At 43.3% G+C, this 16,352-nt stretch overlaps 1 protein-coding gene across 3 annotated transcripts in view; it reads right to left on the reverse strand.

Moving 5' to 3' along the window:
• Nucleotides 1-751: 751 nt before the first annotated feature.
• Nucleotides 752-16,352, reverse strand: part of uhrf1bp1l (UHRF1 binding protein 1-like) — a 34,257-nt gene continuing 18,656 nt past the window's right edge. The window contains exons 13-24 of one of the 3 annotated variants that reach the window (XM_040035442.1): nucleotides 16,145-16,338; nucleotides 15,292-16,038; nucleotides 14,311-14,996; nucleotides 11,696-11,779; nucleotides 10,855-11,003; nucleotides 9,301-9,458; nucleotides 9,060-9,210; nucleotides 8,226-8,267; nucleotides 4,865-5,124; nucleotides 4,364-4,469; nucleotides 4,037-4,194; nucleotides 752-2,406 (exon numbers count right to left, since the gene is read on the reverse strand). In XM_040035442.1, the coding sequence (XP_039891376.1) occupies nucleotides 2,278-2,406; nucleotides 4,037-4,194; nucleotides 4,364-4,469; nucleotides 4,865-5,124; nucleotides 8,226-8,267; nucleotides 9,060-9,210; nucleotides 9,301-9,458; nucleotides 10,855-11,003; nucleotides 11,696-11,779; nucleotides 14,311-14,996; nucleotides 15,292-16,038; nucleotides 16,145-16,338 (2,864 nt within the window). In that variant the 3' untranslated portion in view covers nucleotides 752-2,277. The remainder of the gene's footprint in view (nucleotides 2,407-4,036; nucleotides 4,195-4,363; nucleotides 4,470-4,864; nucleotides 5,125-8,225; nucleotides 8,268-9,059; nucleotides 9,211-9,300; nucleotides 9,459-10,854; nucleotides 11,004-11,695; nucleotides 11,780-14,310; nucleotides 14,997-15,291; nucleotides 16,039-16,144; nucleotides 16,339-16,352) is intronic. The other 2 variants (XM_040035443.1, XM_040035444.1) reach the window with 2 other exon arrangements.

Consider the following 16,352-nt stretch of genomic DNA (forward strand, 5'->3'; position numbering starts at 1 on the left):
GCCCCTGCTGGATTCAAACTATCATACTGTAACAGTGCTAGGTTAATGCAGTGTTAAAGAGTCGGAGTTAACGTTTGGTAAAACTTTGTGCTATGGCGCTCATTTTCTATTTGTTTATTACGTAGTTGTCATACAATTATAATGCCCTACTAAGCATAATCATGTTCTATGCACACCCTCTGGGCCATTAACTAAATAGAAACTTCACCATCGAGCCAGAAACAGTCATAGAGACTGAAATAGGAGTTCTTAATGCTTGTAGTTTAGTTGCATAAAAATAGGCTGCGTTTTTTTTAAGCGCTATTAAAGGAAATATCTACTCTCACAGTTCCTCCACCTTATAAGGCCCAGACGGAGCAAAGCATGGTAACATTGTATTCTATGAAGGAACACTCTTATTTAATGGCCAAATAGAGTAAGCAATTAATATGGGATTGATAGTGAGTTTAATAAAGAATGAACAGGCAACTAACAAGCAATGAGGTAATGGTGAATATGTTGATCTTAATGTTTTAGATCAACATATTCACCATTATAAAAACATTTTAAAACATAGCTCAGCGTTTTTGTCTTTTTCCAAAACAAATGCTCACAGACCGAAGAACAACGTCAGTGTGTTTTGTTTGTTCATGGCAGTTTGTGTTTCACATTTTTAAGCTACTGACAGTAATGAGCTTTAGACGTAGGCACGGGAAGTCTCATAATGAGCCGAGAAAGATGTCTGCAAAGAACTTCACACCCGACACTTAGAAAAAGTGAAACCTTTTCAGTCGGATACCTTTTATTTATGCGAGTATTTCAGCAGCTTTGACAGACAAAAATACAACTTATTATTACGTGTGTATTTTTTCTTTTTTGTCTTTTTAAGATAGTTTTGTTTTTTTTCCCCCCCCCACCAAAAAAAAAAAAAAAAAAAAATCTAGGAAAAATGGGCCAAAATAAAGCAGACGTAAAGTAAAACATTCCTCTTTAAGAAGACAGCTCTGTTGAAAATCTAATTTCAAGTCTGAATCGCTCATTCGTGGAGGCAACTAGCTGTGTTTCAGGAAACCAAACAAACCAAAACATTGTTTTAAATTAAAAAGAAAAAAAAAAAAAAAAAACATCCTGAAATGAATAAATGCACCTTCAGACCGATTTAATGTTCCGAATCCACAGACGCCAAAAACTATCCTTTTGTGCTGTGCCGAAGCATGTGCTGTTAGAAAAGTCACTCCCCCTAAAGTAGCCGCACAAGCGTGAGGCATGGGCACATGAACAGATAGTCTTTGTGCGTCCATGGAAAATAAAATAAAATAAAATTACATTAGATGGCAGATTAGAAAATTCACATAAAGACACACACACACACACACTTAAGTAATCAGGCAGCTTTACGGTGCCCTAATTTTCCTCTTTTCTCAGAGTGGATGTTTATTTCCACTGTCTCTACTCGTCGGCTCAACTTTTCTCTCACAGTTCTGATTGTTGTATTTACATTGCCTCAGTTTTAAAAGTGCAGCACATGTTAAGGAGCTATTTACACATAATTAAAAAAAATTAAATAAATGGGAATGGGTGCGGGCGGGGAGGAACAGACTGGTGTCAAAGCCATGGAAATTCACACTTTACTTGTAAAGAAATGCTTGTTCTGACTGAGACATACACTCATTCAACTGAATCACTGCAAAATCATTCAAAGTTCTGTAGAAAATAGTTATGTGTTCCCATTCTTGCACAATATACACTGTACACGCTGCGAGGACGAGCAGGAACATGATTCGTCGCTCCCCTCTGAATATGAAAGCGCTGGATTACAAATCGAATTTCAGCGCAGTGCAAAGTAAGACATTCCTCTGAAGATACGACATTCAGCGTTTTCCCATGCCTACAGGTCTGAGTGAAGCTCACTGACGAAAAGCTGGGATGCTTTTTTTAATTGAAACTTGAACAACAGAAGGTTTCTGGGAATGGTTTTCTGTAGGCACGACCAAAGTTAGAAATCTCATCCTCTTGCTGTCTCACACAAACACACACAGGTGCGCTTTTTATCCTTCTTAGCGCTGCAAACGTGTGAATTGTCCACTATTAAAAGTGGAAAACATAAAACAGATGACGAGTGTGTAAAAATGCGTTTTCTCAGAGTCGTCAAAGACTCAGGATTGTTTTATTTGTATAAGTCTGAAGTCACGCGGTGGCTCGTGAAAAGGGAGCCCCCATTGTAGTTTAAAAAAAAAAAAAATCATCTTCTTTTCCTTCTTATTTTGCGAGACTTGTAGGGTCTTCGAGAGTGGCGGTCTAGCTGGTGCTGACTTTGAGGTTCTTCAGTCGGTGAAGCAGCGAGTCCTTCTCCATCTGAGCCTCAGCCAGCGCCATCTTTGCCCGGGAAAGCTCCACCTTTAAACACTCATTCTCTTCGATCAGCATCTGAAAGAAGAAATAAATAAACATCACAATCTGCCCCACATACAGAATATGGAACATTTCATCCTTCATTGACCGCTGACATTCTCAGCAGTTCAGTTGCTGTTAATCAGCCAGCTCCAACCATTCCAGTCTCAGTTTCCCTACAGGTATGAAGTCATTCAGGTGTCTCATCGGTAGGCTTATTATACCCCCCCAGGGATCGCTGCTTATACGAAAACTTAAGAGAAATACTGCTTCTTTGGAAAGTTGGGCTGAACAGAAAACCTAACGACTGCAGCAAGTTTTACCACAAAGAGGAAGAAGAACAAGCAACGGCTACAGTGAACAGTTTCAGGGGCTTTTCATGTCTGATTCCACTGAACTATAGTGTGGCTTTTGCACATAATGACTTCTGTCTTTTAGCCGTGACCAAAAAGCCAGATGAGACAATAGGTCTTAGCTGCCTACAGTATGATGTAAAAGTCTTGAGTCATTTCTCATTTCTTTTTATTGTGCTTGCAAAGAGACAGATTTTGTGGTAATATTTCAAAGCGGTCTTAATCAATAGAAGAAATGGACAGAGACCATTTAGACTCTTTGTTACTAACATCCAGTTTCAAAAACACAATGTGTTCATCAACAGTAGTTTTGCACCTACAGGGTGATCCCCAGAGAGCTATTAGCTAAAAGCTCAGTGTATCTCAGCATAGTGTGCAGTGTGTCTTTAAAAAAAATTTGAGGAACCTGAAAAAGTGGAGGACAAAGGGGAAGAAAAAAAAAAAAAGCTATCTATATATGAAAGTCATCATCTCCTTAAGAAATAGGAAAATATCCAGTCAAAACCTGAAACAGGACCTGAGAGATGCATCTGACCCTTCAGCTGATCCATCTACTGTTCACTGACGCTTCATCAGAAATGGTCTCACCATCCAATATCTGTATCTGGAAAGCACCTGATTGGCAGTGGGTTCAGACTGGCCTCCTCAGAGCCTGGACCTCACCATTACTGACGCAACATGGGATCATTTTGACAAAGAACAAAACAAAAGGCAGCTAATATCCAAGCAAGAACTTTGAATGTCCTTCAAGAAGCCTGGAGAACTATTTGTGAAGACTACTTAAAGAAATTACAAGAAAGTTTGCTTAAGAGAGTTCAGGCTGTGCTGAAGAATAAAGGTGGTCAATAAATTGCTGCACCTAATTTCCATTTTTCCAGCAAAAATAAATGCAGAGAGGCTCAAGACTTTAAACAGTATTGTAATTCCAAACAGACCCTCGCCGTGGGATAAAGTTTAAAAGGTAATTTAGCTATTTTGGTGGCAATGAATAAGCATCGAGTAGATTGTAGATCTGGCTGAAAACGCAATGCTTTTCCTAAGTTTCTAAATATCACTCCCACTGTGAAACAAACTGAAGCCAAACACAGAACTGGAATAGCTTTACCAAAGCAAAACCTGGCACACCATGCTTCAGCCTCCAGAATGATCAGAAAGAAACAACATTCTCATTTGGAGCTGTTTGTAGGAGAAAATGACAAAGAAGAAGAACAAAAACATGAACATCAACACTGTTTGCACATGTGGTGTTTGTTTATTTTTTGCCTCTATGCTCTCTATGCTCTCTTTCCACTGTGTTTTGCTGTATTTCTCACCTTCTCCTTGTCAGATGGAGGGGGGCTGGTAGGCGGAGCCTGAGTCTGCGTCGCCTTTGAAACACCACAGATGCCGCCCACAGTCTCGGGGACTGGACTCAGAGAGCTGTCAATCACTGAGGCCGCTTGCTTGGGTTTGGCCTCTCCTGCTCTATCCACTGCGAGGAAAAAGAGAGAGGGAGAAGAGGAGGGAGTTCGGATGTGTGGATGCAGCGAGCGTGGACTTTAAAAAGCCACTTAATAGGTCATCTTATATAACTGCAGTGAATCAGCGCTGGAGTGGAGGTGGAAATATCTGGTAGATGAAAATGCGTGCACGTTTGTCACCTCCTATAGAGAAAGACCCGTCGTCTCTTCTGTGTACGATGAGGCTGTCGATGTGCAGCATGACCGGCGAGGGCTCCGAGTTGGGATTATCACGAGGGTCATCATCCTGCAGGAGACACAGCACATGTTGTTGGGACTGAGTGTACCAGAGACAGAATGAGTGAGACGTTTAGTCCACATCCATTTTCTCAAATCAGTTCCACAGCAAAGCTGCTTGACCATGAAAGAACCAAACAGAGAGTAGAAAGGCCTTTTCTTTCTGTGTCATTAAACCTTTAGTTCAAATCCAAATGCCAATTAGGCCACTGTTCAAAATATTTAACTTGGTAACAAGAGGGTGCTTTAGTCTGAGGCAGTGAGTTATGGGCTCCGTTAGTAAAACTGGATTTGAAGCAATGAGACAAATTTCCCACTGAAACAGTTCTGTTGGTGTTCTGCAACAGTAACCTCGGGGTAAAACACAAACTTTGCAAAGTACGAAACTGAAATAAGTCTTTTCACCTTTAAATCAATGTGTGTGTCCCTGATGCTGATCTCCATGGGCAGCACCTGGGAGGCCGAGTCGTCCTCCAGGAAAAGGGAAAGGTTGCGGAGCGAGGACATCATGAAGCTCGCCGTGTAATCGTGAAGCTGCAGCTGGAGGAAGCCGTTACGTTCAGCCAACGGGGAGTGGGCGGCGGCCCAGGGCCCGCTTTCCAGCCGAGCCCGGACCGCCGGACCGTGAAGGCCCTGGATGGATGCAGAGCTGGTCTCGCCGCCAGCTGGGAAGGAAGACATGTAAGCTGTTAACATCAACGCCACATTTGTGAAGCTTGGAGATAAGACAAGTCAGCTTAAACACACCCGACATTAAAATCCACCCAACATGAAATAAGGCTGGTGTGTCTTTTGAAAGTGCCCAGGAATCTGACAAGAAGCAAATTTCACTTCTTGTCTAATTCAAGATTTGGACCGTTTTAATCTCTCTGTGTAATCAGGTCAAACCATCAGCTGATATTAGCTGACTGCAAACTTTTATCTCGAGATGCTTTTGAACCTACTATGAACACTGGTCTCAAATTTATGTCAGAGAAAAAAAGATGGTGCCAAAATCTCTCTTTTTTCCTTTTTCATTCCCTTTTCTCAACATCAGTGTAGAGTCACTTTATTAGGTACACCTTGCTAGTACTTGGTTCGACCCGCTTTTGGCTTCAGAAACAACTTAACTCTTCATGGCACAGATTCAACGAGGTGCAGGAAACATTCCTCTGAGATTTTGCTTCATACTGACATGACAGCATCAAACAGCTGCTGCAGATTTATCCAGTGGATGGAAGTAGGAGATATCTGAGTAAAGAACACTCATTTTCATGCTCAAGAAACCAGTTTAAAATGAGTTTTGTGACATTGCAATGTTATCCTGCTGCAAGCAGTCATCAAACAGTCGGTACAATATGGGCAGACATAGTCGGCAACAATACTCAGGAAGGCTGTGGTGTTTAAATGATGCTCGGTTGATACTATGGGGTCCAAAGTGCACCAGAAAAACCCACTATTATCCCAAACAATTACTCTACCAGCAGCTGTTTGAACTGTTGATACAAGGCAGGATGGATCCATGCTTTCTTGCTGTTTAAGCTAATTCTCATCCTGCCATCCGAATGCTGGGGCAGAAATCAAGAAGCATCAGACTCTTTGGGTGCTACCATTCACGTGGATGTCACTTACCACCCACCAAAACACTGCAGCAGACCAAGCACACCATGTCACACTACCAAAACATGCTCAGGAACCACTAAAAGAATGTCACAAGGAGCTTTGTGCACTGAACCTCGAATTATCTTCAACCAAATCTGAGCATCGGTGATTTCCACAAAGGTGTCACCCCGCAAACTACATCATGAAAAGGATCCACTGCTAACACCCACCAGGTGGGACTATACACTATTAGGCAGATGGTTTTAATGCTGTAGCTGAGCAGGGCATTTAAGACATTAATAAAGTTTAATATGCTCACATTGTTGTCACGGTGAAGTTTAAGGACGTTCCTTACTTCTTAAAATGTGTCAAAAACATCTCGAGGTCATCACGGTTACTTCTTCTAAATAAAGGGTGAATTTTAATATCAGGTTTACACAAGCTCAAAGTAAGAGGTGGGATGAATGAAAAGACAGAGGAAGAATAACATCAGAAAGACGAGTGGGAGACTGACTTGAACAGAAAGTTAAAAAGAAAGAAAGAACGAAAGAAAAGAAGCCGGAAGGATTTAAGAAGGTGGGCTGAAGGAGATCTTTTACAGTCCCATCGGCTCTTTGCAGCTGTAATGTTTAATTATTTCCAAAGCCTGGGGACTTGAGGGTTTGGTGGAAAATACAAGCAAAAGTTTTCGTTTAATACTTTATTTATTATATGAATAAAACACCTAGCACATCTAAGCTCCAAGGAGCTGAAAAGAAAAAGGTTTGCTGGTGTACCAATGGAAAAAAAAAAAAAAAGAGTTTCACCCCTGAAAGACTTGAATATGACTACAGGAACTACAAAATGTGACTGTAAGAATCCTATTTTTCTTTTTTCTTCTTTTTTTTGCTGTTTTTTTTTTTTTTTGAGAAACAGAAGTAAAGAAGACAAAAAAATGAGTACAGAGAGAAAGAAGACGTGAAGTGAGAAAAGTCTCAAGGAGTCGTCAACGTCAGCACACAAAAGGGGGACGTTCACTGGGCAAGCGCACAAATACAGGCAAGTTTTTGAACAGGTGAGAGAGTCGCAATAGGAACACTTAGCAAGGCATGAAAATGGCCACTTAAAGAAATCACTCTTTTTATTATGACAGCGAGAAGCGCGTCACTTCCCTTTCAAACGCTCTCTAAAGGACAGTCAGGAGAAGGTTAATACTGTAGGGCAACTGCACGCCTAGCAAAAACACTCAAACACACACACACACACACACCGAATTCTGTCAGCTTTTCCTCAGATAAAATTGCATATTCTCTCAATCCTGAGCAGCCAGGGTTGAGGCGAAGACAGGGAAGATGGGAGTGGGTGAGGAGAGAGAGCGAGGGAGCCGGCAGCCAAGAACTGAATGACTGTGATAAGACAGGGAGGGGAGGGAGGGGAAATGGCCTACAGAGGGAGAGAGACGAAGGAAAGGAAAGGTGAAGGAAAGGGAGGGGTGAATGACAGAGGATTAGTAGGAAGATGGAGTAGGACCTGGAGGGAAGAGTGAAAAGGAAGGTGGAGGGAAACAAAGAAGGAAGAGGGGGGGAGGTAGGATAGCTTTTGTGAGATAGGAGAAGGAGAGGAGGCGAGGGGTAAAGCTGGCATTTCTCTCATTGCCTGAATCACTGGACTGAAACTGCAAAGTCTGCTGCAGTGGAGAGATGAGGTAGTAGGAGGGAAAAAGAAAAAAAACAGGAGAGGATGGAGAGAGAGGGTGAAAGAGGAAGGATGGGAGGATTTGGGGTTAAAGCTGTCAGCACAAAAAGTAGCTGTTACCCTAAATATGGCACGAATGTGCGTAGATTTGAAGGTTGCAGGCCTAATGTTGCAAATAATGGGACCACTCACTCCATTACGGTCACATTTATCCTCTGTTAAGTGGATAACACGCACACACACACACACACACACAATACCACATCAGCACCCCGTGCTGCTGCTGCTTAAGAAAAAAAAGAAAAAGAAAAAAAAAGGAGCAAACACACACTCCTCATGCGTTGCAACACACGCCGTCTGCATCTGCAGCGCATGCCACTGAGCAAGTCCTGCAAACCGTAACACACACACACACACACAAACAAACAAACACGTACACAGATGGAAAAAGAGGCACCAATGCAAGCATGCACGCTAGGCTACAGATGGTGCATTAACACACAGCAGTTACCTTGGCTGCTTTGTGCAGGTATTGGTACTGAACACACCATACCTGTGGGGAGTTATGGAGGGTAAATAAAAAAGGTGAAGGGGGTGGTGGTAGTGGTGGGCTGTTAGTGTGCGAGTGTGTGTGTGTGCACTTGAGAAGATAAGTGGATTCAGACTCAGGCTGCATTCATCTACCAATCATCACACAGGGATGTGCCATGAAATGTCTGGCTTTGTCCCAGAAACTCCACCAAGGATGGCAATTCATTCTCAAATCTGAGAAGCACTCAAAGCCTTAAATGATCAATAAATCACTGCTGTAACTGAGAACAAACGTCTTTTTTCCCCCCAACACTCTCTATATATCACCTTCCTGCTTTCACTGGCATCTGCTGAGAGAGAAACGTGGATGTCCTGATGTAAGCTGCTGTTCACCCCATCATTTCAAATGTGAACAACATTTTTTTTTTTAAATGTCAGGAGGTGTCGCCTCAGTATCCTGATGGTCTGTTCCAGGACCTTTATCACATGTTCCTTCCTCTCCCTGTCCTAATGATCCCTCTTACTCTCTGAAACACTCCACCCTCCACCTCCTCAAAAAAAAAGAAGCTATAGCTGGATTGAGTCTAAATCCATTAACAAACACAGGTGCACACAATTTTACGTATTGGCACTGGTTTTGCTAATTATCAATTGACAATGTGGCAATATTCATGTGATAGTTTGGCATTTGTAACATTTAAATAAAAAAAAAAACACTCAAAAATAATTAGAGCTCACATGAAAAGCTGTTTGTCTCATGCTCATTCTCAGACAAAACTTTAAAACATGCGCGTAGCCGACTTGCATTTCTTACCCAGGCTGCGGTTGCTGAGGTACTGTCTGAGGCTGACATTTCCCAGCTGGCTGGGTGTGACCCGGCCCACCTCCAGAGCCACGGCTGTGCTCTCGCCCATGGCCTCCATGCCCACACACACCGACTGCACCTTCAACACCAGCACTGACACCTGGAGGTGAGGAATACATATCTAAAAATCGAATAAGCTGCGCATGCTGGCTTTTTATTATTCATCCCAAAACCACTCTCTGTTTCTTACTGTATCTTTGGTGGGCTCATCAATGCTCTGTGATGCTGCGCTGGCAGAGTCAGGGGACTCTCCCCCCTCGTGCTCCTGACCAGTCGCTGCCTCGATGGCGCTCTCTGCGGTGCTTTGTTCACTGATGACGTCCTTGAAGCCTGAGATGGACACGTCGTCTGCAAAGTACATAAAGGAATACAAATGTGACACACACAGACAAATAAACACATGTATGATCATGATAAAGAGAATCAGACACCCTCTGATGAACTCTAACGTTTTACATAACACATAATAAAAAGGATCTGTTATAAACTAAGTGCATGTCGTGATTCAATAGTTTGCAGAACCACCTACAAGAGCAATAACTGAGCTCACCTTTTTCTGTCTAACTTAATCAGTGTCTCAAAGTCCTTAAGAAGGAATTTTGGCAACTCCTTTTTAACAACACTGCTACTTTAGTTCATTGAAGTTTGCAGGCATTCGTTAATGCACAGCTCTCTTAAGGTCCTATTACAGCAGCTCAATCGGGTTGAGGCCACTGCAGCACCTTTATTCTTTTCTTTTTCAGCAATTCTGTTGTAAATTAGCTACTTTGCCTGGAATCATCGTCTTGTAGCATGATCCAATTTGGGCCTAGCTTTAGCTGGACTCAATGACTGCAAAAGGTGCCCATGTCCTATGGTTGCAAAACATGCCCAAATCATCACCCAGCAGTTGTGCTGATATGCTGTGTCAGGCTTTCTCCAAATATAGGGCTGTGAATCATGTCCAAACACCTCCACTCTGGTCTCATCTGTCTAAAGGACACTGTTGCAGAAGTCTTGTGGTTTGTGTAAGCTGTGCTGCCATGTTCTTTTTAGAGAGAAGAGGCTTTGTCCTGACAACCTTTCCAAACGCGCCGTACTTGTTCAGCCTTTTTTCTAGCTATGCTGTCATGAACTTTAAAATTTTAAGACATGAACCTGTCTTGTGACAGGCCTGTAGTGTCTGAGGTGCAGTTCTTGGGCTTTTACAGTTTATCTGAGCATTGCAGGGGTCTGAACTTCTGGTGAATGTGTTACATCATCCACTCCTGGGAAGATTGGCAACTGTGTTGAATGTTTCCCACTTCTAAATAGTCACTCAGTGTAAGACGATGGACTTCAGACTGTTTGAAAAAAATGCCCAAAACCCTTCCAGTTTACCAAAACCTCAGCTTTTACAAGTGCATCTGATTAACAGCACCTGCCTACTCTTTACCCTCTTAATCCCTATGGAAGCCTTAAGGCTGTAGTTATTTTTTCCACACGCAGCTTCTGCATTGTTGGCCTAAATTTTGTTGATGCAGTATAGTATATCATGTTTTGTATTCATTAGTGTAACTTTTTCCTTTCTCATGTAATCCAGTTCACCAACGCACAACCAGCACAATGCTGCCACCTTAAGGCCAAACAGCAAGCTGCAACTACACCTACACAAATCATTAAATCTTGATCCCTGCGGAGATATGCTCTACTCCATGAAACACATAAGAAGTCCAAAGGTCAGGATAAAATGGTGGAGCTTAGTGCAACTACACGATATTTTTACCTCTTTCCAGCAGGCTGTAAGTGTCTCCATCCTCCATCAGGTAGCTATCTATGGAGATGTTGTCCAGGGACTGCAGAGAGGGGCTCTTCTTCATATTTTTATAGGACACAGAGAAACTGGACTGGGAGCGATCCCGCATCAAACGACCACTACAACACACACACATACACGGGCGCATGAGGTGGTGTGACGGTAGTGACCATAATCACTCCGATCACTCTGTTTCTGCTTGAGGTACAATTTTCATGCATGCAATTAATTCTAAGTTATGACTAATTTATGACAGACTGAGTAACAGTGACATAAAAAAAAAAAGGAGTCCAGTGAAACTATTTCATCACATCTGATAGGAGTTTGTGTTATGCCGACACTAGCCGACACCACAGTGCTCTCTCTGAGCTGACAGAGCCTACTCGACAAGTCATGAATTAAATATCGCTTCATTCCTTTGTGTAGTGTTGTTTAAGGTCACGTAAGAACCAAGTGTGCTAGCCTCACCAGAGCGCCAGAAATAATCTCAAGAAAAATTCAGATCAGACAAAAAAATAAAGCTGCTCCCAACAGACTGAGAACACAAGGCGGGGGGGGGGGGGGGACTGTCACAAAGGAAGAGCTTCCCATTTCATCTTGACCATGAAGGGTTAACAAATAGACAGCAAACAGAGGGGAGAAAAAGATTAACACATACAGACATGCGCTCATGCAAATGCATGCCCACAGAGGATGCACATATACACATTTGCATTTGTGCTCATCCACAGACTACAAGCACAAGGACACACACACACAGGGTACATGTACACCCTCATTAGCACAGCTAGTCACAGATCCAGTGGCTTACATGTTGGACATGGAATAAAGGGAGGTGGATCTGCTGGAGTTTGAGGAGCTGAGGAGATCAGATACCACAGACAAACTTCCTTTCCTTGATAGAGAGAAAACACACACACACACACACACACACACGCACACCTCGCATGGGTCAAAGCAAAGGTCAAGAGGCAGAAAAGGAAATGAATGAGTTAAAACACAGAACATCCAAATGTCGACAGACGGCAGATGAGAAAACACATGTAAGAAAAGACAGCAGCTTGTGGCCGGCCAACATTCAGAAAGTGAGACAGGTGATGTGAGAAGACTGAACATTCAGACTGACGAGCACTCATGTGGGAATTCGACACACAGCTCTTGTGTTCAGGAATAGACATGAAATTAGTGAGAGAAAGACTCATGTAGGTCAATGACAGCGAGGCACAGAGGGCTTTCTGAAAAAGCTGTCTGGATCATTTAACAAAAGTCTGACAACTGTGACATACGATCACTTCTCTGGATTCAGCACCGCAACGCTATTTAAACAGGGTGCAAATCATCTAGTAGAAAATATGTTTGCTGGTTTACTTATAAAATCTAATAGATATTTGTTTTTTTTGACATTATGTTTGCAGCTAAGGGTGTACTCAGCACTTAGTACAGTTGTCTTATCCTGTGCCTACACACTCCTGCTCCCCATATTTTACTCCATTGCTTTTCTCTCTTATAAAAGGCACAACTAGTTTCATATGACGGTCACCTAAGGAACCACTTTAAACTTTTGGGCAAAAAAAGGGATTGTTTAGCCTTTTTCGTACAGAAATGACTTGATCAATTCATTAACTAACAACCCTGCCGTCAATTAATTTTCTGTCAGCTAAATCAAGTCATCAGCTGAACATTTCTGGACTACTTATTGAAGGCTGAACTAGTCTGGAAGTGGTTTAATTGGTATGTTTCAAGCTTTAAAGATCATATGGAAATTAAGATTTCAGCCCCCCCCCCAATTACACATTTGATTACTCTTCCTCGTCTCACCCAAACTGGTCAGTGCAGATGTCTGCCCATCCCTGAGCCTGGTTCTGCTGAAGGTTTCTTCCTGTTAAAAGGGAGTTTTTCTCTCCCACTGTCACCAAAGTGCTTGCTCATAGGGTGTTCATATGACTGTTGGGGTTTTCTCTGTTGTATTATCAGTGGTCCCCAACCCCCGGGCCTCGGACCAGTACCGGTCCGTGAGTCGTTTGGTACCGGGCCGCGAGAGTTGAGGCTCAGGTGTGAAATGTATGGTTTTCAGGGTTTTTATCGGTTTTCAGTGTTATTTTGTTATCGTTTTGATCGTTAACTCGGTTTTCCTGGGTCTTTTCACGTGTGTTATGAATAAATCTTCTTTTTTTCCCCGGTACCGGTACTAGTTTTATTTTGTTGTATTTATCCGCGACACATTAAAGGCCGGTCCGTGAAAATATTGTCAGGCATAAACCGGTCCGTGGCGCAAAAAAGGTTGGAGACCGCTGGTATTATTGTACAATTGACCCCACAATATAAAGCGCCTTGAGGCAACTGCTGCTGTTATTTGGGCGTTGTATAAATAAAATTGAATCAAAACTTTTTCAAACTCCACAAATAAAAAAGAAACATATCCCAATTTAAAGTTGCCTGTTGTCACTTTCAAGGGCCTCTTTTTGCGTTTCTCAGTTATATTTGGATTACTCCATGGAAGCCATGATCTGATCTGCAAATGCATATTTGCAATTTCGCAGTTTCCTCCCTGGTGACGAGAGCTCCGTTTCCAGCTACAAGCGCACTCTTCAGCACAGAAGAGAACAGAGTATCCAAATTGAAGGAAACACTTCAAGACTAACACAACCGGGGGCATCCTTTTCTTAATAAAGAGTCCTGCTGTAACATCTTGACGCCTGAGAGAGAACGTCCTGAACTGCGGTGCAGCCACACCAACACAATCCCCCCTCAGCCCTGTTCGTAACATTTGGCTCCCTGCAAAGTTACATTTAGGTTGTAGGGTCACTTTTAATAAATGAAAACCAGGGCAAATCTCAAATGCACATGAACGAGTAGTCAGATCGACCAGAGAGTGATCCAAACGCAGCAGGAGTGATGAAAGTGATAACACAAGGAGACGACCTTTCAGGGGATATGTTTGTTTTTGTTTTTTTTATGGGTGTGATTCTAGTCCTTGTATGGTAGCAAATTTGGGCTTTAGACCTTGGTTGGATAAAACAAGCATCTGTACAACATTAGTTAGGATGCTGACATTGTAATGGCCTCTTTAATATGCTTTCCCGACTGGAAAAGATTCTACAAAGATTAACTTGTTAATCAACAAAATCATCAGCAGACTAACCTTATTAAAATTATGCTTTGTTGAATCCTTAATATTTTTTTTGTTTATCTCTTGGTGTTCAGCACTAACTTAATAATGCACTTACACAGCCTGTACTGCAAGCATCTGATTCCTGGTAGAGCGATTCTTCTTCTGCAAATGTGTGAAACTGAACTGTATAAACAAAACTAATTACTGGCTTATCTCAGCGGAGTCTAAATGTTGAAGCAGCACAGTTCTGCCTTAACGTATTAGTAATGACTCTGTTGTGGAAACTAATAGCATTCGTGAGACAAACTGAATACCTGGATATTGACTGAGGCATCTTTGCAGCCTTGTCTTTGTCGCTCCAGTCTTTGCTGCTGAGTGGATCAGGCAGATGGTCACATGGTTGGTTTTTGGAGTCTAACCTAGATCCCATATCATCACCTCCAGACAACCCATCCATCAGCACCTCGCCACCTTCATCTGAACTCCCCCGCCCAGTCCTTTTAGCTGGAGTCCTCTCCTCCACTGACGTTTTGTGGTTCAAGTCGGGATGTGTAGTTGAAGTGGAAGCGGGAACGAGAGGTGCAGGAACCTGCATGGGTCCTCCCTCTAAGCCATGGCTACATAGCAGCTGGTCTACAGTGCAAGACTGCTTGGCTCCTCCACCTTCTGAGCCAGATCCTTCATTGCCTTTCTCTCCCCCGTCTCTCGCATCACTCGCAGGCTCCAGAGTTCCTCGGCTCTCTGAGGGCGACAGCTCCGAGCCTGGAGGAGATCCTGAACCCTCAGGCTGCGGAATGGGCTTCAGGAGCAGGGACACCTCTGCGCTTTTGAGCAGGAGGCCCAAGCAGACGGTGAACGGCTGGCGATCTGCCGGATGGTGGGAAGGATCCTTGCGGTCTCTCTTGGAGCTCATCTTCTCCATATCCTGCTGTAGTGTCTGCTGCAGGGATTTGATGGTGCGCTGAAGCTGCATCAGAAACACATACTGCCGATGGCTTACCTAAACACACGCACAGAATAAAGGCGTTATTAAAGATGTATAAATGTGTTAATGCTGTGAAGCTTTTTTCAGGGGGTTGTTAACTATCAAAGGTTTATTGTTTAACTTCTTAACTTTCCTGTCTCTTTTCAATCTGTGATGTTTATTCTTTTTATCCCTGTAAAGGTAACAGGTCAGGTCAGAACTGTTACCATTAGCAATTAAGTAGATTTTCCTTCCTATTTAGGTTTCAAACCAACCAAAGATATTGAATAAAAAAAGCTAATTAGATACAAAAGCCTTTATGAAAAAATACCTGAGCGCTCAGATGCTTCTGCACATGCACCAACACATGCACATCTGCATCTTTATCTGATGACAAAGAGGAGGATGAGGAGGGCAGACTGTCTAGTGAGAGGGGTTTATGGAGACCATTACTGGCTGGCAGTGCTGAATTGCTATTGTGAGGTGATGATGTCGTTGCATCAGTGCTGTAATACTCCTTTAATAATCGCTTCCTCTGTAAACGTGCGACAGCCTCCGCTGACGAGCTTCTGGACAGTCCTGGTCCAGCAGCAATCCTCAGCTTCTCCTGATGCTGGACGAGCTTTGCTGGCTGACACGCCCACACAGTTAGAGGGAAGGAGTCCACAAAGGGCTGGGGCCGCCCTTTACCTCCGCGGGTTCCTTCATAGTCCACCCAAAACTGGGCAAAGTGCAGCGCCCAAAAGTCAGTGGCAGCAGGCATCTTGAGGGCGTCCGTGCCCATCGTGGGCACCACCAGGCCCCGATAAATGTCGTGCAACTTGGTGTCCTGTTCGTGAGCGTGGCGCTGGAAGACGGGATGGAGGATGGGTAAAGAGGATGAGGAGCGAGGGAAAGAGGAAAAAGATGAACAGAAGAAGGGTTCCTCTTCAAAGGCCTGCAGAAGGGCTTCAAGGTGGGATCGTGTACAGTTGGCCGGGTGTCGGGTGTTAGTGGCTGCCATTTCTGAAGTCTGAATTGAGATGGAGCGAGGCAGGTCAGCAGGCGAAGAAGAGTCCTGATCAGTGGGAATTACGAGCTAGTGGAGAAATAATAATAATTTTTTTAAAAAAGGCATGAATCCGAGAAAATACAGTCCAAGCTTCAAACCAGGAAACGGCCTATCCCTCTGCAATCCTTCTTACCTTCAGCATGAGGCCGTCAACCCTGATGTCAACATGCTCGTCTGGTTTTTGAGAGTCATTGAGCTTGTAGATCTCCATGAACTGCTCCAGACTCTGCCTCAGGTCGAGGGCAAAGAGGTTGAGCCACACCAGGCTGCGAGGATCCAGGACCAGCTGAAGGGCATTGAGCTGAGCATAAAGGTTTGGACACGGAACTGGAGGAGCAGAA

This window comes from Simochromis diagramma, unplaced genomic scaffold, assembly GCF_900408965.1.
Source record: "Simochromis diagramma unplaced genomic scaffold, fSimDia1.1 OVJJ01000816.1, whole genome shotgun sequence".
Classification (NCBI taxonomy): domain Eukaryota; kingdom Metazoa; phylum Chordata; class Actinopteri; order Cichliformes; family Cichlidae; genus Simochromis; species Simochromis diagramma.